Source organism: Tupaia chinensis, unplaced genomic scaffold (genome assembly GCF_000334495.1).
Source record: "Tupaia chinensis unplaced genomic scaffold, TupChi_1.0 Scaffold000316_1, whole genome shotgun sequence".
In the NCBI taxonomy this organism is placed as follows: Eukaryota; Metazoa; Chordata; class Mammalia; order Scandentia; family Tupaiidae; genus Tupaia; species Tupaia belangeri.
The window spans coordinates 5,138,013-5,157,463 of record NW_006159809.1 but is presented as its reverse complement, the minus strand read 5'-3'; the positions used below and the strand labels follow the sequence as shown (position 1 = coordinate 5,157,463).

General features: G+C 56.4%; 1 protein-coding gene across 2 annotated transcripts in view; it reads right to left on the bottom strand.

The window, feature by feature from the left end:
• Positions 1-19,451, bottom strand: part of SFXN5 (sideroflexin 5) — a 133,500-nt gene that overhangs the window by 7,878 nt on the left and 106,171 nt on the right. For both annotated transcript variants that reach the window (XM_006151259.3, XM_006151260.3), the window contains exons 11-13: positions 17,572-17,687; positions 15,291-15,376; positions 9,496-9,613 (exon numbers count right to left, since the gene is read on the bottom strand). In XM_006151259.3, coding sequence (XP_006151321.1) covers positions 9,496-9,613; positions 15,291-15,376; positions 17,572-17,687 — 320 coding nt within the window. The remainder of the gene's footprint in view (positions 1-9,495; positions 9,614-15,290; positions 15,377-17,571; positions 17,688-19,451) is intronic.

The window sequence follows — 19,451 nt, the reverse complement described above, 5'->3', positions numbered from 1 at the left end:
GGGGGGGCTGCTGAGGCGCGAGCCTGGACCCTGATGTGGGACAGGCCTCTGATGTGGGCTCTGGGCTCCCACTGCTTCCTCAGTGAAGGTCAGACTCCTCAGCTGGACACTCAAGGCTTTCTGGGGCTTTCCCCTGGTTTCTCACCCACCAGCTGCTCTCCAATTCCTGTACATTGTATACATAGGCATTGGGGCCTGAGATCAGGCTATATCCTAATCCTTTAAGGCTGCCTCCTCCAAGAAGTCTCCCTTGATCTTTCGAGACCAAATCCATTGCCCCTGCTTCTGGCACCCCCAGCACTTGTCTGCATCTCCATTACACACCCAGTGGAAGACTGATTTGTACCTTAAGCGACCTCACCCCATGTGAGCCGCTCAAGCCAGCCCAGTGTCCCTGGGATGCGTACCCAGCAGGTCCTCAGGAACAGCTGGATCCAACTTAACTGGAATATGTCAAAAGCAGGGATCCTGTCCGACCTTTCCTGTCTCCCCTGTACTGTGCACTCCCAGCAAATGCTCAGACCCCACTCCCACCCCACTCCCCGTTTTGGAGTTTTGCACTGTTCCTAGGTATCCAATCTCAGAACCATTCTCTGTCCCCCAACTTCTCAGCCCTGAGGCCTCGGTTTGCCTACCTGCACAGTGGGAAGGTTTTCTATCTTCTGAGGCTGGGACGAGGCTAATAAGAACTGGATAGAAGAGCCCTTTGGAGGCTGAGAATACCCAAGTGATGCTGTGTAAAGGAGGACCCGTGATTATCCCAGAACCCAGGCCCTGTCCTCACATGGCTCATGGAGCTGAGGACTCACTGTGGGCCAGGTGTGTTTTAAACACTTCACACGTACTGATGCGTTTATCCCCCATGGAAGATTGGCACCCCCACCTCCCTGTCCTGAATTCAGCTAGGTGTTCCAGGAGGTCCCGGGAAGGAGAAGCGGGAAGGGCGGTCTGGGAGGCGGCCCTGCCAAGGGCTGTCATGGAGCATGTGTACACGCTCATGCACGTGCTCGTGCACGGCTCTGCGCACACGCGGGCGTGGGGTGGGGGTGTGGGGGAACAGGCAACATGACAGGTGGTGTTGGCGTTCCTGGGCTCCAAGCGGCTTTGCCATTCCCATCCGTCCCTCCTGGGGGGTCCTGTGGGCAAACTCCATGGCCAGCGGATAGTTTACATATTTGAACCTGGAGCTAAGGTGTGGAGACATAAACAGGAAACTGGATCCCTGGCCTGTGCCCCATTCTCAGGGGCTTTTACCTACTACAAAGGACTTCCTCCTCTCTGTCTTTCTTCTGGTGGCTTTTCTGCCTCCTTTTCAAAGGCACAGGACGGCGGGGGTGGGGTGTTCAGCCTGACCCCGTGACATGGCTCAAAGCCGCCTCCTGCTCCTGGCCAGAGGTCTGGGTCTCTGAGGGTCCACAGGTGGTGACGACATTGACGCAGCATCCAAAGCCCAGGCCAGCACCTGGCTGACCCAGTGTGCCTGAGGCCTCTGCCAGGCCTAGGACTGGCTTGGCCACTGGGCACTCACATGTCACGGTTCTTACCTGAGCTGGACAGGCTTCAGTCCTGCTCACACACATCTCTAGGCCCCATCTTAGAGGAAGCCATTCTGAGTGTCATTGGAGGGCAGAGACATTAGGCTGGAGGGCAGCTGAGGCCCGAGCCTGGACCCTGATGTGGGACAGGCCTCTGATGTGGGCTCTGGGCTCCCACTGCTTCCTCAGTGAAGGTCAGACTCCTCAGCTGGACACTCAAGGCTTTCTGGGGCTTTCCCCTGGTTTCTCACCCACCAGCTGCTCTCCAATTCCTGTACATTGTATACATAGGCATTGGGGCCTGAGATCAGGCTATATCCTAATCCTTTAAGGCTGCCTCCTCCAAGAAGTCTCCCTTGATCTTTCGAGACCAAATCCATTGCCCCTGCTTCTGGCACCCCCAGCACTTGTCTGCATCTCCATTACACACCCAGTGGAAGACTGATTTGTACCTTAAGCGACCTCACCCCATGTGAGCCGCTCAAGCCAGCCCAGTGTCCCTGGGATGCGTACCCAGCAGGTCCTCAGGAACAGCTGGATCCAACTTAACTGGAATATGTCAAAAGCAGGGATCCTGTCCGACCTTTCCTGTCTCCCCTGTACTGTGCACTCCCAGCAAATGCTCAGACCCCACTCCCACCCCACTCCCCGTTTTGGAGTTTTGCACTGTTCCTAGGTATCCAATCTCAGAACCATTCTCTGTCCCCCAACTTCTCAGCCCTGAGGCCTCGGTTTGCCTACCTGCACAGTGGGAAGGTTTTCTATCTTCTGAGGCTGGGACGAGGCTAATAAGAACTGGATAGAAGAGCCCTTTGGAGGCTGAGAATACCCAAGTGATGCTGTGTAAAGGAGGACCCGTGATTATCCCAGAACCCAGGCCCTGTCCTCACATGGCTCATGGAGCTGAGGACTCACTGTGGGCCAGGTGTGTTTTAAACACTTCACACGTACTGATGCGTTTATCCCCCATGGAAGATTGGCACCCCCACCTCCCTGTCCTGAATTCAGCTAGGTGTTCCAGGAGGTCCCGGGAAGGAGAAGCGGGAAGGGCGGTCTGGGAGGCGGCCCTGCCAAGGGCTGTCATGGAGCATGTGTACACGCTCATGCACGTGCTCGTGCACGGCTCTGCGCACACGCGGGCGTGGGGTGGGGGTGTGGGGGAACAGGCAACATGACAGGTGGCGTTGGCGTTCCTGGGCTCCAAGCGGCTTTGCCATTCCCATCCGTCCCTCCTGGGGGGTCCTGTGGGCAAACTCCAAGAAAGCAGCGGGCGGGGAGGCGGCAGATTTCTGATGGCAAAAATAGCCCGCTTCGGAGTTCAGTAGGGACTGATTAACCAGTAAACGAGAAAAACCCCAAACAAACATCTCCAAGCAAAGTAGGAGATGGAGTTGAGAGTGGAGGGGAGGAGGCCCCAGCTCTGGGAAACAGGGAACACTGCTGTGGACTCAGAGAGGCACAATGCCTCCTAGACACTGTCTCAGCCTCACATCAGCCCTGGCTGAGTGGGAGAAACAGGAACCAATGAAATCCAGGTGAACCCAGGTGAGCAATGCTCTGTATTAGGTGTTGGTAAAAGGCGCTGATTCTCAGCTTTAGGGACATCCCCTGTGTGGAAGGGGGGAGAAAAGGCTATGGTGTTCCCAAGAGAGAGGGAGGATGGGACATAGGAAACACACATCAGAGTCTACATGTGTGAGATTCTGGTGGGGCACATCAGGGAGGACTTCCTGGAGGAGGGCTGAGTTTTAGAATAGTTGAAATGTGGACCTGAGCTTATCCTCAACTCTTCTTCATTCTTGGCTGGGAGTTCAAGTGCTTTCTCAGAGAAAGGGGGGCAACCTTGGTGAGAATTTGCTTCTGGTAGACAAGCTGGGTCATCAAAGCCACCATTTTCCTCAGGGCTGGTGCAAGGGTGGAGAGAGATGGCAGAGGCTCTGGCACACACTGGGGGTACCCGCAATCCTTCACTATCAGGGGAGGGGTTCCTCTTTGTTTCTTACCTGAAAGCTGGAAGGGGACAGGAAGGCATGGAGTGGGAAGCAAGGGCGGGGTGGCTCAGCTTGACTTGGAGCAGGGCGTGGCCTCTCTGGAGCCCAGGGTGACTCGGGGCTGAGATCTTGGGCAGGAGGGCTTTGGCCTTCCTCTGAATGTCTTCTGGTCCCCAGGACCCTCTAGAGCTGAGGTGAGGAGGGCGGGGGTTGGAAGGAAGGGCCCACGGGGCTGGAACAGGAAGCCCTGGGGGACTGTTATGATGCCTTTTCTTCTGTCAAGGTGTCAGCAGACGCCAGGGGGGCAGGGAGGGCCTGGAGGGGGGCCTCTGCTGAGGTGTCAGGGAAAGCCAGAGGGCAGGGGCCAACCATCTCCTAAGACAACCAACAGAGTGAACAGGCCAGACAGGAAGCACCCCTCCAGGCTAATGAACCTGACTCCTCACCCCTCCTGGCCCCTGCAACAGCTGGGCGGGGCGGAGAGGCACCTCAAGGCCTCCAGTCCCGATAGAGGCAGAGTGCCCTCCCCTGGCCCTGCCTGCAGCCCCGCCCAGAGGCATACTTCTCAGGCTTGGGATGCGGGGAGGACAGGAGGTCTGACCCGTTAGGCAGGATCCAAGAAGGCCAAGGGCCTGTCCATGCACAGGTGGCACCATCCCAGAGCCACTCCTGGCCCCGGCGTGGAGCTTTCAGGGTTACACCCAGCTGCAGCTGAGGCACCTGAGGGCCGGCACCTGACTTAAGCTCGCAAGGCCTGCTGCCAGCTCTCCCGACCAGCACCAGGGCCCTGTCCACCTTCTCATTTCCATAATCCTACAGGGCAGAGCCAGGGAGAAACTGGGTTCTAACACCTTATCTTACAACTGGGGAAACTGAGGTCTTTGAGGTTAAGACCCAAGGTCATATGGAAAATTGAGGTTAGGGGACAGAGGGCAGGCCCAGGGGACATGGGATGGCCTCCTGGCCCCAAAGCCACTTAGAGACAGGGCCAAGCCCCAGGTGCCCCCCATGCCCCACTCCTCGCTGGTCCACAGACAAGCCCTACCCTCTTCTGTGGGCACATTTCAACCTCACCAAATCAGCTAATTATTGACAGTTGGTGAAGAGGAGATTTCACTTTTTCCTCCTGTTAAACTGCTCCTAATTAGTTCCCTGTCACCAGGGCTGGCTCGCCCGCCGCCCGCTCGCGCAGTAATCCCGCTGCACAGTGCCTCATTAACCTTGTGCTCCTCTCCTGCCGCCTGCCAACGAGATGACGACAAAAACAGATTGTCGAACAATGGCTGCGGCTCGTTCTGCAGCCCCGTCCCCCAGCCCCGAGCTCCCCGGGGACGAGTGGGGGAGAGCCCGAGAGAAATCAAGGAGCGGAGAAAGAGGCACAAAGAATGAGGCAGAAGCAGACACAGGGACGTGGGAGGGGGCCTGGTCCAGGCTCTGCTTCTCACTGGGAAGACCAAGGTTCACTCAGCGGGGTTGGAAGTGAAGCGCTCCCAGGTAGGGAAGCAGCTGTCAAAGTCGGAGGGTCATCGCCCCACCCAGCCTCTTGCGCAGTGAAGCCCATGGGCCGGAGACTGCGTCCTAGCCTTCTCACTCCTGGGACCTGAGGCACGGGTGTGCGTGTGTATGTGGGGCAGGGGAAGGGAGGACAGGGGTGACCACACTTCTGATACCCAGAGCCTCTCTGCCCGCTCCGCAGAGGGCAGAGCCAGAGAAGCCACCACAAATCAGGCCCTGCCATGCCACAGGGAGGACCCCACACCTACCTGACCTGAGGGGACGGGGCCAGCTCTAGACAGTCCTCTCTATTGTTTACATTGTGGCTGGCACCATCACCTGACTTTCTGATTTATTCAGTTTTGGTCTCCAATACCTGAATGGAGACTCCGAAGGCTATGGGGCTATTACATGGCCCTCATGGTTCCAGGAAGAGGAAAACACCCCAGTCTCTATGAGGTAGGGGACAGATTCTGGGTGCTGATTGGGTCATCTATGCCTGCAGAAGCCTGGCTGAGCGGGCCTTGGCCAGTGCCCCACTGTGGCTAGCTTCCAGGTCCTGGGTCCAGTCCACTAGGACAGACCCCTGTTCCCTGCATGGCAACAGGATGGGGGGGCCCAGAGGGAGGCCTGACCCTGCTCCTCAGTTCTCACACCTAAGTTCTAAGGAGGTTCCCTGTCCCACCTGTTGGATGGCTCGCTAGACTCTGCCCCTACTCTTCCTCAGCTCTGCGTTAGAAAGCAGAGGCTCACACTCCAGGATGTTCCTGGGAACATGGGCACCGACTCCCGTGAAGAGCAGGAGGGCTGGGAAAGGACACTGGAATGTTCTACTGGTAAATTAGCAGCAGGTGGTCTGAGCACTCTGGTGCTCACACTCGGGCCTCTTTCATAACAAGGTAAGGGTGGGGTGGAGGGGGTTGTGGACTCTACCTGGGTACAAAGCCCGCTCCCTCACGACGGACTATGGGTCCTGGGCAAAGTTCTTAACCTAATGTGCCTCAGTTTCCTCATTTACAAACGAGGACTACTGGTACCTACTTCACTGGACTCAAGTCCTGGACCCCCCTTTCTCCACCACAGCTGATAAGGCCCTTCTTCTCATGGGACCAGGAACCCCACAGAGTCGTGCCTTCCTGCCTTGAGCTATGAGCACTCCCTCCCCACACTGCCCTCTCTCCAAGCCTCCAGCCCCCCATCTCCTAGAACACCCCATGAGCAAAACTCTACTGTTTTCCCATAGCCTCCGAACCCTGCACACAGAGAGCTGACCATCATGGCGCTTCCCAGACTGCCACGTCCAGCCGCATCACCCAGGTGCCAAGTCTCACTCCTTCCAGTCCCCTCTGCCTAGCTCAGTCTGAAAAGAGCCCCTCTTCTTCGAAATGCCCTAGTCCTCAAAATTCCCATGACATCTCTCTGGGACCCCCTGCACTCCCCTTTCTCATTGGCATTTCTGCCCCCACAGTGACCTCTCCTTCCTTGACTTAAGTCCCCTCTATGCTCTGAACGCTCCGTATCCCCAGCCCGAACCTGTCCCCAGAGCTGCAGACACTTGCATCTCACTGCCTGGGTGACCTCCCTGGACATTCAGTAGTAACTCAGGCACGAAGTGCAGTAGAAGGACTTCGTCCAGGAGGGCCTGCAGAGTAGACACGCCGCCTGGACTAGCAGACGCTTAGTGAACAATGGTGCTTATTATTATTTGCAATTTTGACCATCTCAGTAGGCATAAAAACTGATTTGAAAAGAGCATACAAAACTCTCTCCTAGGAATTGAAGAGGGGGGGATTGAAGTCCTTTCCTTAACTGGTGGGGTTAGTGAGTTGGAAACCCTATGCCAATCACTGCAGGTCAATCCTTTTAGGAACCAGCTCCTAAACTCTACCTCCAAGTCCCCCTAATTAATTAATTAGTGTTCCAGCGATTACTTCTGTTGACAACCTCAGTGGCTTTTGGCAAGGTCAGGTCAGCCCAAGCAAGTCCAGACTTATTGTGGCAAATCCCACTGGTTCTGGGATGTGAGACACGATCCCCACATGGCAGAAGAAGTACCTCGTTAGAGAGAATTAATTGGGAAGATGAAAAGGGGGACAAGGTCTTCTCAGCCAGTTGGCTAATGGCCTTATTGCCATGGGCCACACCCAGTCAGGGAGGAGGCAGCTGAGGAGGGACCTCTGAAACTTGTGCCCCTACCCTCCCTTCCCAGAGGACAGCCCTGCTCTGCAATGACTACTCGTCCCAGTCTGGAGAAAGAGGCCTGAGTGCAATAAGAGGGACTTTGGCTGGGTCCCCACCTCCTAATCGGTGACCCTGGGTCCCTAGTCCTCACAGTCCAGCCTTAACACTCCTGGCCCCTTATTTTGGGGACCTCTTTCCACCCTCCTTCTCGGAACTGTCACCCTTCCTACCATGTCTTGGGTCTATCTGAGCAGGGCCAGTCCTGAATGACAAATTCAGAAGTGCCTCTCCCACAGCCTGGGCTCCCTGAGAGCTCGGGTACTCTGGACACCGCGTTGACTCTTAGCCTGGGTCCGCTCCTTCTGCTTGGCTTACCGCCCTCCCAGCCCCGCAGGTTCCAGGCTCCACAGCTGCTTCCGACCTCTTCCCCATCTCCCCAGGGCCCCGCTGCCTCACCCTGGGCTCCTCCCTGAGCTGGCCCCAGCACTTCGGGGTAGCCTCGCCCCCACCTCACACTGTGTCCTCCTTCAGCCTGGTCTCTGTGGACCCTGGCACCACCCCAGGCTTTCCTGACCACCTCCGTCAGCTGCGTCTCTCATCTCCCCACTTACGTCTTCAAACCTCTGAGCCCACCCTCACCCTGTATTCCTCTTTCCTCTCTCTACCGGGTCACAAGGACACAGAAGCCATTAGAACAACTTCCTCACCCCGATCCCTACCCACAGTGGCATCCACCCCTGACTCTTCTGCCTACTACTGTGGGGGGTCTCCCCCTGCAAAAGCTGAGCACCCCCTCTTCGTGGACTCTGCTCTCCCATTCTCCTCTCACCGGCCCCAACTTCCCTCCTGGTGCTCTTCCTTCAGCTTTTACACAAGCTCCAGTCTTTCCCCATTAAAAAAAAAGGGGGGAGGGAATCCATAAATAAAAGCCTCTCTTGACCCCATGTCTTGTTCTAGCTGTGGGTCTGCTGCTCTTTTCTCCCTCCATGCTGAGCTCTCCTACCACCTGGGCCCCACTCATCAGGGACAGTGTTTGCCTTTATTCCTGCAACACCCATGGACACTCTTCAATGTCACGAAGCTTGATCTGGCCAAAGGGTCTGACTCTGTGGGCAGCCACCCAGCCCCTGATCCCACCGGTCCTGGTTCTGCCCTTCCCTCCTGGTAAAGGACCCTGCAGGGCCTCCATTCTCCACACTCTCCCTGGCTGATCCCACCCACCACCCTTGCTCCCAGGACTGTTTCTATGCTGGTGGCCTCTCCTTCCATCCCTCCAGCCCAGGCCTCTTCTGCATTCCAGATCCAAGCCGACCTCTCACGGGGCACCTCTATTTGCTGATCCCCAGCCTATGGGTCCCCTACCCACTTTTCACCTGGCCAACTCCTACCTAGCCCCAGGCCCCAGTATTCCACGGGCTCCTCACATCCCATGTGTCCATCCAACTCACCTTGTACTCGCTCAAACTGGCCTCTCCTCAAGCCTCCATCTTGTTAAGCAGGACCTACAGCTGCCGGTGGTCCAGAAAGCTGGGCAGCATCTTGCCAGCTCCCTTTCCCTCCTACCATGTGTGGTAAGACATCACATCCTGACAAAGCTGCCTCCTAACGCTCTGAAAGGCCCCACTTCTCCCGATGCCCACTGCCAGCAGCCTGGTCCAAGCCGCCATCATCTCTCACTGGACGCCCGCCACAGCCTCCTGCTGGTGCCTTCTCCCGAGCTACAGCCCAGACTCCCGATGCAGCCCAGGGGCCATTCGAAACCAGGAAGCTGTGGTGCTGCTCTGTACAGCCCTTCGGATGGCCGCTCCCCTCTCACCTTGGCTTCTAAGTTCCCAGCACCACCTGGGGGCTCGGGGCCTCTCACTCACTCTCGGCTGGTGCTGCAGACTTTGCTTAGCCTTTGGGGCAGGCCACGGGCTGCCTCACCTCGGGGCTGCCACGCCAGCTGATCCCCAGCCCATGTGTCCCCTACCCCTTTTCACTTGGCCAGCTCCTGCCCAGGCCTGGTCCCCGAGGTGGTGCCACTTCCTGCAGGCCTGGTTTCGTTGGATGTGTCTCCTGCATCTAGCTGAACCCCTCCCAGCCCAGCTGTCCTTGCGTGCTTTGGGGCTACTGTCTGTTTAACCCTGTGCTTACTGCCTGACCCTCCACCCCGAGAGGTCAGCCTGGGTCCGTCTCAGTCATGGTTCTAACTCCAGTCCCAGCACAGTGCTAAGACAGCACTGCATCAGTTTATGTCCATAAACCACCAATCTGCACCCCTCCCCTCCCCGCCCTGCCGACCCCCCACTGACCTCTGACATCTGCGGGAAGAGGCTGATGGCCAATGGCAGGGCCAGGCCAAAGGCTGCCAGGCACACAAGACTTTGCACAGGGAGGAGAAGCCGGGGGCGCGCCTGCAGGAGAGCTGTCCTGTGGGGAGAAGACGGGGCACACCGTGAGACCCGGCCACCACTGGGGCCTGCTCTGTCTCAGGGCCAGGGCAGCCAGGCTCTGGGGCTCGAGCCAGCCGGGAGCCACAGAGGGAGTGGAGTCCTGTTTGGGGCCTTCCTAAGTCAGCACCCTCTCCCTGCCTTGAAGGCACAGCCGTTGAACCCTCGCCAAGTCAAATCCTCAATTACCCTTGTAGGGGCACCAAGAAGGCCACATGCTGGGGAGACCACAGACGAGGCTGCCGAGCCCTGCTCCTGGGGAGACACCCAGGATAGGAAGACCACTCTCAAAGGTAGCACGTACTTAAATGGCAAACAACCCAGAGCAGGTGCAGTGTCTAGGGGAGGAGAGAAAGCACATGCATGTGCATGTGTGCACACACAGCTGGGAGGGGTGATCCTCTTCTGTGGGAGAACAGAAGATACCCCACTAGCTACCTTGTCAACTTCAGTTCAAGAGCCACAGAGAAGGGGAGTGCCTTGGCCAAGACCAGGTCTACGGGAGGCAGACAGAACTGCCGCCTGCCTGGCCCCTGGCTCCCCATGTGCTGTCACTCGCACTCCCAGCTCCTGCCTTCAATACTGCCAGCCTCACCCCAGCACGTCGCAGCTGGCACCGACTCCCCACGGCAGACTTTGGAGGTGGGATGCTGAGCAGGAGAATGGTATGCAAAACCTCCCTCCAGGACTCTGGGTCCTCGAGCTTCATGGCAATAAGGACTCCCCAAACAAAGAAGGGGCACTAAATCAGACCTCGGCTACCTGTCGGCCTCCACTTGCTAGATCCTGGGATGAAGAGGATGCAATCAGGGCTCTTGCCCCTCCACCACTGGGGCAGGACTTTCCATGGCCACAGACAGGTGAGAGGCAAACCCCATACCATCCTCACCTCCTGGGACAAGAATCCCTAGAGCACCTGGCCCTGAGCTGACAGCAACATGGAGAGTAGCAGTTCTCAGACTTCAGTGTGTGTCAGAATGGCCTGGGCAGTGCGTCAAAAATGCGAACTTCCAAAGACCCCTACCACCTCAGATCCTGAGCAGCTGCTCTGAGGCTTGGGAATTTCTTTTGAAACAACCCTCCATGAGTCTAAAACAGACCATCTCTAGACCATTCCTCTGGGAAGCCCTGCCCCAGGATGGTCCTGAGGTATCCATAAAGATCCAATTACTTGTCAATTCTGTGCAAGTAGAAGGTTAGGCAGGCCTGGCACTCAGTAATGAGGTCCTTATTGCTGTTGTTACCTGTGTGAAGGAGGCAGGATCCTGGTGGCCAGCCCTTCCCACTGTTCCAGACCCCAAGGTCTGGCTGGCTGTCGAACCTACCCTGAGCTGAGCGACTGGGGAGGAAAGCTCCCAGAAGATTAAAAGCAGCCGTGAAAGGTACCTACATCAAGCCTGAACCCCTCTGATTGCTAGCCCCCCCCCCAGTGCAGTGTACTCACTCTCCCTGTCTTCCTACTAACCCCACACCCTGCCGGGATCAGCCCAGGGCCTACTGGGTGTCCTTTGGTGTCATGGAGGGGACTGGGAGTAAGGCTGAGACTTCTAAAGTACGCAGCTCACTCTGAACTTGCACACGGAGCCTCCCAGGAGAGATGTGGAAGGAGAGGCAGTGACAGGAGGGTGTGAAGTCCCTGAAGGCACAGTCCTGAAGGTTACCAGGGCAGGAAGGGTGATAGAGGGAAGCTCCCAACCTGGCAGGTGAGAGGCAGCCATGAGATCAGTCCTTGGGATGTCTTGTTGGGGACCATGGACTGATTCATTTCCACTGGACCTATGACCTCCTCTGGGAAGGGGGTCCAGGACGCCCCAGGGCTGTGCTCCCAATTCAAGAGGAAGGCAGGCCCAGCTCAGAGCAGACTAGAGGGGAGAGTAACTACAGCAGGACAGGAGGGGAGGGGGGGAGGCAATGGCAGGAGGGACTAGAACAGCAGTTTAGCTGGGGAAGTTAAAACATGCAGATGAGAAACGTGGGAGAGAGGAAGACTCGGATCCCAGGGATAGCTGGGGGAGCGGACTCAGGGAGCACCATGAGGTCATGTTCTGGAGCCCACCCTGGCTTTGACTCCCACCTGGTGCCTTTGGGCCAGGGACACCGGGCTTGGGGAGACAGACAATCTGCCAATCCAACCCAGGCATTTGCCTCTGAGTTTAGGTCTGGAGCATCGATCCCAGCCCTGGGCCCAAAACTAGCTTCCTCCTCAGCAGGGTAGGCGGCCTGGTGCTGCAGGGAGGACGTGCAGTGTGAACCTCTGTGGCCCCAAGGGGGTGTAAATAGGGTGTGGTGCACCTCCTCAGAGGCAGCCTGGTGGGCTGGGTTCAGGTGGAGGCCTCTCTGCTTCTGCCTTGAAGCTCTTCCTTTCAGTCTGAGAGTCAAGGACAGCTGAGCCTGCTGGGCTTCACCTCTCTTATTCTGGCAGGGAATCCAGGGCCCTTGGCGCAGAGCGCTCCTCCTAGAGAGGATAAACTGAGGCCAGAGGCGAAACAAGCCGGTCCCAGCCCCCGGCCTGGGCTCCACACAACAGCTTGTCTCCCCCATTGCTGTGCATCCCTTCAGCACTTGGAGTGCAGTTTTAGTTTGCGCTCCATTAATTTGCAAGTAGGCTGCTTTGTAAGTGTTCTTTTGTCTTTTTCCTTGGCTGTCCTGACTCTCTCACCCAATGGGGGCTCCCCATTGCAGGCGGCTGCCTCCCCCATCAGCCTCCTCAGCAGAGGCTCTGCTCTGGAAGGCTGAGTACTCAGTGGGGCCCCTGCAAGGGCCAAAGAGCTGCAGGATGGTGGAAAATGCAAAGCCCCAAAGAGCCAGGTGATGAAGGAGCAGTGTCGCCACTTTCTGGGTGGGAAACTGAGGCTGAGGGAGGCTCTGTGCTCTCATCTGAGTGGCAGAAAGTGGTGGAGCAGAGACCCAGGTTTTGTTTTCCTACCGGACGGTCTCAGCTTACTTGGCTATACTGCCTTGCCTCTCCCACTGCACGATCCTGCAGCTCCAGGGCATCCGTGAAAAGCGTTTATCCTGGAGGCCATAAACTGTGTCTTACGCATCAGCATATTCTGGGAGGAACTGGATTGGCCTCTTCCCAGAGACCCTCCCAGTAGCTCCTGGGCAGGACCAACTAAAGACAAGGCTGCTGGGAGCACCAAATGGCTAACCTCTCCCTGCCCTACCTGAGGGGCTTCTTTGGACTCTACACTGAGTCAGACTATGTGGCTCCCCACATGCCAGGCAGATCCCAGGTGGAGAGGTTCAGACCTAGAATAATCTCCACTCCACCTCCCATGACTCCCATGACTTCCAAAGCCAAGTTTAAGCTTCCAAGACAATGGGACACTAACCATCATTTCACTTTCTGCAAACCCAACGAAACACCAACTGAGAAGGCATTACAGACCATGTTTGTTTGTTTTCCTCAGCAAATCCCTGGAGAACAGGTTCCTGATGGCCTTAACAGACCCAGCTTCCCCTCATCCTCACTGTCTACACTGCTTACAGTTTTCAGGAAAACTGTAGAATGTGCTAGGAATGCAACTTCCCAAGATAAGGAGGGACTGTTTGGAACAGCGCTGGCTCTGTTCTGCCCCTTCTAGAACAGGATGGCTGAATGCTTCAGCCCAGCAATCCCAGTGCCCCGTGATATAAAACCCAGGGTCAAGTGCTTCTGTGCTCCCTCAGCAGTGGTGCAATGTGGCGCAAAGACGGACAAGACTCCATCTTCCCTGGGCAGCTCTTCTGAGCCTCAGGGAACCAGCTTGCCATGAATCCTGGGCTTTAGCTGCTCTGTGAGGCTTCTCTGCGAGTTGTAAAGCTGCTTCACTTAACCTGAGTGTGCTATCTCCCCGGACTCACGCAAGGTCCTAGTGTAACCAGTACACAGCTACCCTCCTTCACAATGCCACGGTTTAGGATTCGGCAGTCGTGAAGACAGAAGTCCTACCGTCTTCATGTGCTCCACTGTCTCCTTACGTATACTTGCAGGACAACCTCAGTGTATAACAAGGTCGGGGGCACAGAAGTGTCTGCCCTCCAAGGATCAGTTTATGTTTGCCTATTGCAAACTTCCAGTCAGGTGAATTTTCTTAAGTTGTGGTGTGCAACATGCCATGCCCAGCTCGAGTGCTCCCAAAGGCTCTGCCCTCTTCTAGAGAGAGAGGGATCATCCCCTGGGCTGGGCACACAGCTGGCCCCTCATCAGCTGGCCCCAATGAGCATGCCTTGCTTCATCTAGGCTGGACTCCTCCATGTCCACCCAACAGGCGTGTGCCCTGCCCAGAAAGCCCTCCTTTGTGCAAACATCCTACCCTGCTCTGAGGGTCAGCTGCAGCCCCTCTCTAGGCTCTAGTCCTCCTTGCTGCTGAGCCCATAGTGCTCCCAAGGTCACCCGGGCTCCATTCACACATGGCCCAGTCTCACCTGCAGCTGTCCTGTGTGTGAGTCTTGCTCCTCTCCCTCATAAAAACACAGGCTTCCTGAAGGTCAGGCTCCGAATCTGCTCCTGCCCTGTCTCCACACAGGAGACCCAAACATGCTGATGACACGACCTGACCTGAAAACCCAAGAGCCAGCCAGTGTGGTGTGAGGCCTCTGGCTTTGCAAGCATATTTTTGGGCCAGCCCTGGCTCTGCCATTTCCTAGTCTGACTGCCAGTGGGTGATATACCCTCTCTTCTCCTCCCTTCCCTCGTCCGTACCACATTGCACTGCGATGAGGAGGTGGCACCGGGGCACAGAGAGGATCGGGATGCAGTGAGGACTCTGTATTATAATTAGTATTGTGAGAGTGGGAAGGCCCCGATACTTGAATAAGCCCTTGCCCCAGGACTGTGGGTGTGTTATCCTCAACCCTATCCTTATCCTGTACTGCACCTAATCTCAACTGCTGCCCCACCCCTGCAGGACTACAGGGAATGAGAGGGTACCTAGTCTCTGTCACCTGCACAAGCCAGGGATCTGACCTTCAGGCTCCCTCCACCTTCCATGCCCCTTGCCATTCTGCTAGGTCTACCCAATCCCCAGGCCTGCCCACACCTCTAGGGGGTGGCCCTGGCTCCCCACACTCTGTTCGGCCTCTCCTCCAAGCAGCATTTCCCAGTTCAATTTCATACTCATTAATACACAGAATCACTCTATCATTGCTGTTGATATGTCCCCTTAATTCTTTACGGTTATGACAAATAGGTGTTCTTAGAACTCCTCTCTGAGGAAGGCAGGGAGGGCACTACTATTCCTACTTTATAAGCAGAGAAACTGAGGCTCAGCGAGGCAGCAACTTGCCTTGTGCGGATGGCTGCGAGAGGTGGGGCTGGCCCCATATCCAGCCTTTCTACCTGAATCCTCAGGCTCTGTCTTCGCAAATGGCCCTGTGCTGCTCACTAAGAGAACCCACGTGCATGTACGCATGCGCACGCACACACCGACAGCACACCCAGAACGGCAGCTCCTTGAAGGGCAGGCCTCACAGCATCTAGCACAGGGCCTGTGCAGTCAGATCCAGGCATTCTCACCCAATGACTCTAGTGGCACTGGCTGGGTGAGCATGAAGACGGAGCAGGACACTTGTCACCTCGGAGCAAACAGGCTGCCAGCTGCTCCCACGTCCCCCACCCTGGGCCAGCCTATTCCCCTCCCCTCAGGCCCCTGGTCCTGGCTGCCCCGACTCACTTCTCCAGCATGGACATGACGATCGGGGGTAGCACCAGGATGGGCATGGGGAGGACCACTCGTGTCAGCGCAGTCTCCAGCAGGGCCTGCGGGGGCAAGCAAAGGCTGCAGTGAGAGGGGCTTCTGCTTCGAGGCAGCAAACCCTGCCCAGAGCCCTAGGTGTGTGTGCTGCTAAGCACATCTGGCTGAATGGAATTATTCATGGAATTGCTCACAAAGCTGTATTTCAAATGAGAAAAAAAAAAGAAAAAAAAAAGCCACCCCATCCTCTTACCACAATTTGAAAAGAGCAGATTCCATCACCTGCCATGTGTCGGGGGAGGAGTGGTGACAGAAGCCATCCCAGGAAGGGGCCTGTGCTCAGGGAGGCTCCTCCAATGGGAGAGGGCAGCCTCCCCTGCCCCTAGAGCCTGGGAGCTGAGAAGAAGCTCGTAGAGGACTTGAGATGCTTAAGAGCAAAGCAGGCACTGGAAAGACCAGCAAGCGGCTGAGGTCTACGAGCCACGAGAGGCTCCTGGTGCTGATGGAGGATGGAGTCTGAGAGTCATTATTATTATTGTTTTTTAACACCCCTCAGAGACAAAGGTTCAGCTCTTGCGCCTCCCAGCCCTGAGTGAGTCTGTTTTTAGCAGTAAGAGGTTGGCTTGGTAAGGAGGACATGCTTCTGTGAGTGTCCGCAGGGTTTCCATCTGAGGGCTTGCCTCATCCTGGGGGCTCCCATGCATTTCTGGGGGGTGGTCGCAGTCCAGGGCACAGCTCAGGAGCAGTTCTGTGCTCTGATGGCAACTGTGGGGAGTGCCTCCAAGCTAAACGGGCTCCTGGTTCTTAGAGGAGGCTCAAGAATGGCTCCCAGCCCAGATCCCTGGAGTCTTCCCAGACGACAGCCGACTGTCAGCCTCGAGGAAGCCCATGGCCACGGAAGAGCTTGGGCTTCCTTCCTGGTTGGCACTGTGAGGAGTTAGCCAGGTTGCCCTCCCTCTCAGAGAAAAGCTAGGGTTGGGGCGGGAGGTTGGACTCAGGTAGGAAATTGAGGCTAAATTCCCTCTGATTATGGCTTAGAGCTTAAAATCTCTCCCAGAAACTTGGTGATCAGCCTTAGAAAGGCTTGGGAGAGGGTCCCCCAGCCTGGTGAGCAGGTGCAGGAATGGCAGAAGGGCCTAGAACCAGTGCAGGGAGCAGAGGGAGCAATGATGACATGGCACTCGGGGCCCTACCCCTCATGAGCCACGGAAAGGCATGACTTGCCGTGGGCCCTCCCCAGAGTAAAGGCTTACCAAGGAGGCCTCACAGACAGGCTCAGGTGACGGACAGTGGGTGGACTGAGGCGGGGGCGGGGTGGGGGTGGTGGAGGGTAATGCCTGGTGACCCCACTGCTGACCCCAATCTCACCCCATTCACAGCACTCGGGCCAGAGCTCAGGGTGGCAAGACAAAAGCCCCTAACCACCAACTGGACTAGGCCAGGGAAGCCCAAGGGTGTCCAAGAGGACTGGAATATATGTCTGTGTGTAATGTGTGTGTGTGTATGTGTGTGTGTAATATGTGTGTACGTGTGTGTAATATGTGAGTGTAATATGTGTGTACGTAATACATGTGTGTAATATGTGTGAGTGTAATGTGTGTAATATATGTGTGTATATGTGTGTAATGTGTGTAATATGTATGTGTAATATATGTGTGTGATATGTGTGTGTGTATGTGTGTGTGTGTATATATATATTCAATTACAGTTGCTATGAAACTAGGTCTTCTTATAATGAATATTCTTCCCCAGACTACCCTGGTGACCTCTGTGAGCCTGAAATCCTCCCCCTCACCACACTCCGTCCCTGGTGAGGTCTCACCTGCAGAAGTGCCTATTAACCCAGAACCACAAACCGCTGGCCTCTCGGGCTCCCTCTTCTTACCCAAGAGGATTTGTAGCCCAGGGAGGCAGGGCCCGTGTCCTGGGGAAGGTACAGAAAGCTCTGAGGGAGTCTCCTCTGCCCCCACCAATTAACACCTTGAAGGGGCCATCAGAGGAGCTGGGACAAGAGCTGCGAATGGTTTGCTGTGGAAGGGGGCACAGAGGAAAAGAGAGGGGCTGTCCAGGGAAACAAGCGAGGCTGGGGCCAGACGTGAGGCTGGGGATGCAGTGGGAAGAGGGGCAGGGTGAGGAGACAGCAGGGCACAAAATAAGCCTACTGTGGCTAGAAGCCCCAAGGGGTGAACACGGTAAGGGCAAGCCCGTCCCGCCTGTGCTGGCCTCCCCGCCGGCCCCTCGGACCCAGGGGACGACCCACGTGTCTGGCTGCGATCCTGGAGGAGCCCACGAGGTTGCCATCACCGTCCAGGACGTCGATCCCTTCCTCCAGCTCCCCGTACCGCATCAGGACCACGTTGCAGATATTGGCGCTGGCTGGAGAGAGAGGGGTGTAGGGAGCAGGAGTGAGGGGGGACAGCATTCACCTGGTGGGGACCATCCCCCCCACCCAGAGTGGCAAGGGTGCTGGACAAAAGCAGTCTGTGTTCAAAGGCAGCAGGGGAAGGTGAGGTGTGGCTCTGTAGTCCATCTGCCTGTCAGCTGGTGAGGATTGGGCCCATGGGTGCCCAGTGAGCACAGGTGGGAAGTAACCGGTATAGGGCCAGCCAGTGGCATGGTAATTAAGACTGCTAGATCCCACATGGCTGTCTGCACAGTTCGAGTTCCAGACCCGGCAGCTTGAAAAACATGCCAGGCGCAAGTTTGTGTGCGTGCCCAAAATCTCAAGGGGAGGGAGACCTGGAGAAGGGATTACAGCATGACCAGGCCCCATGTAGGGGGTACTTTCTCCCTTTCCCTCTCTGTTTCTTTTTCAGTAAGCGCATGTGCCCTCTGCCAAAAAATTAAAAAAAAAAAGATAACCGGGACCAGCAGTTGGCGTAATGGCTGTGTCACTGGACTCCCATGTAGTCAACTGGGGTTCAAGTCCTGGACCCGGTGGCTTAAACTCACACCGGGTGTGTATGTGTGCATGCCCAAGATCCCAAGAGGAGAATGGAGGAGAAGGGACGGCAGCATGGCCATCCCCCCTGGGGGTAATTTCTCGCTTTCTGTCTCTCTGTCTCTCTCTGTCTTTCTGGTGAGCACACGCACCCTATAGCAAAAACCTAAATAAATAAATAAACAAATAAATAAATAAATAAAAATGGTAACAGGTCAGGGCTTAGAGAGCTATGGAGGGTGCCATTCTCCTTTCCTCTGGAGCAGGCCTTAACAGGTGAAGCTGGTGCCCATCTGGGAGGCCTCTCGGTCCTGAAGACATCACCTTACTGGGGCCTGAAGTTCCAGCATCAGCAACTCAGCCCCTTGGGCTGCTAGTCCCCACATTCAGTCCAGAGTGGAGCCTCAGAGTGAATCAAATTCCCAGAGATTTGCTTCCCTGACAGCAGGTGCCAGAGCAGGCAGGAACCTCAGTGCTCACCCAGCACCGCCCCCTCATCATATGGATAGAAAACTGAGGCTCAGAGAGGGGGAGTGATTTATTTGAGGTCACACAGCAAAGTGGGACAGAGCAGAAAGGCGACAGTGCCTAAACCTCTGTGTACCCAGAGGATGGGAGGGTTGGAAGGGAAGGACCTTCAACATCCTCTTTTCCTAAATTCAAGTTGCTTCCTTTAGCCCTGCTCCTTCCTACCCCCCCAACTCCGTTGAGACCTTGGGGGCCTGGGCTCAGGGAGGGGTCCTGGCTCCTTAGTCAAACACTGGGTGGAGTCTGGGGCCACCCATCAGCTGACTACTAGCACAGGGACCCACATGGCTGGGCTCGAGCTCGTCCCGGGTGCAGGTGCTCACCTCGCCTGAACTCCTCCAGTCCTACCCTAGGATGGAAGTGGGGGGACTTGGGGGTGGTGGGTGGGTGGGGAGCGGGGGGGGACAAATGTGGAGCCCGCCTGCCTCACTCCTCCCCCCAAAGCGCCTTGCTGTGTTTAAAGTTTTAATTTTTGCTAATTAATGTCAATTAATTTTGTATAATGAGTGTTTAATTTTGGGGAGTGTGTGAGCCTGGGAGCGACTGCAGTTCTGGGCTGTGAACGCTGATTAGCATCAACACCTGCTGCTTCCCCCTCCCTCCAGTGGGGGGGCACCAGGGTTTGGGGAGCTGGAGGGCGGTGGGGCCTAGTGGGCAGGCAGAGTGGGAGG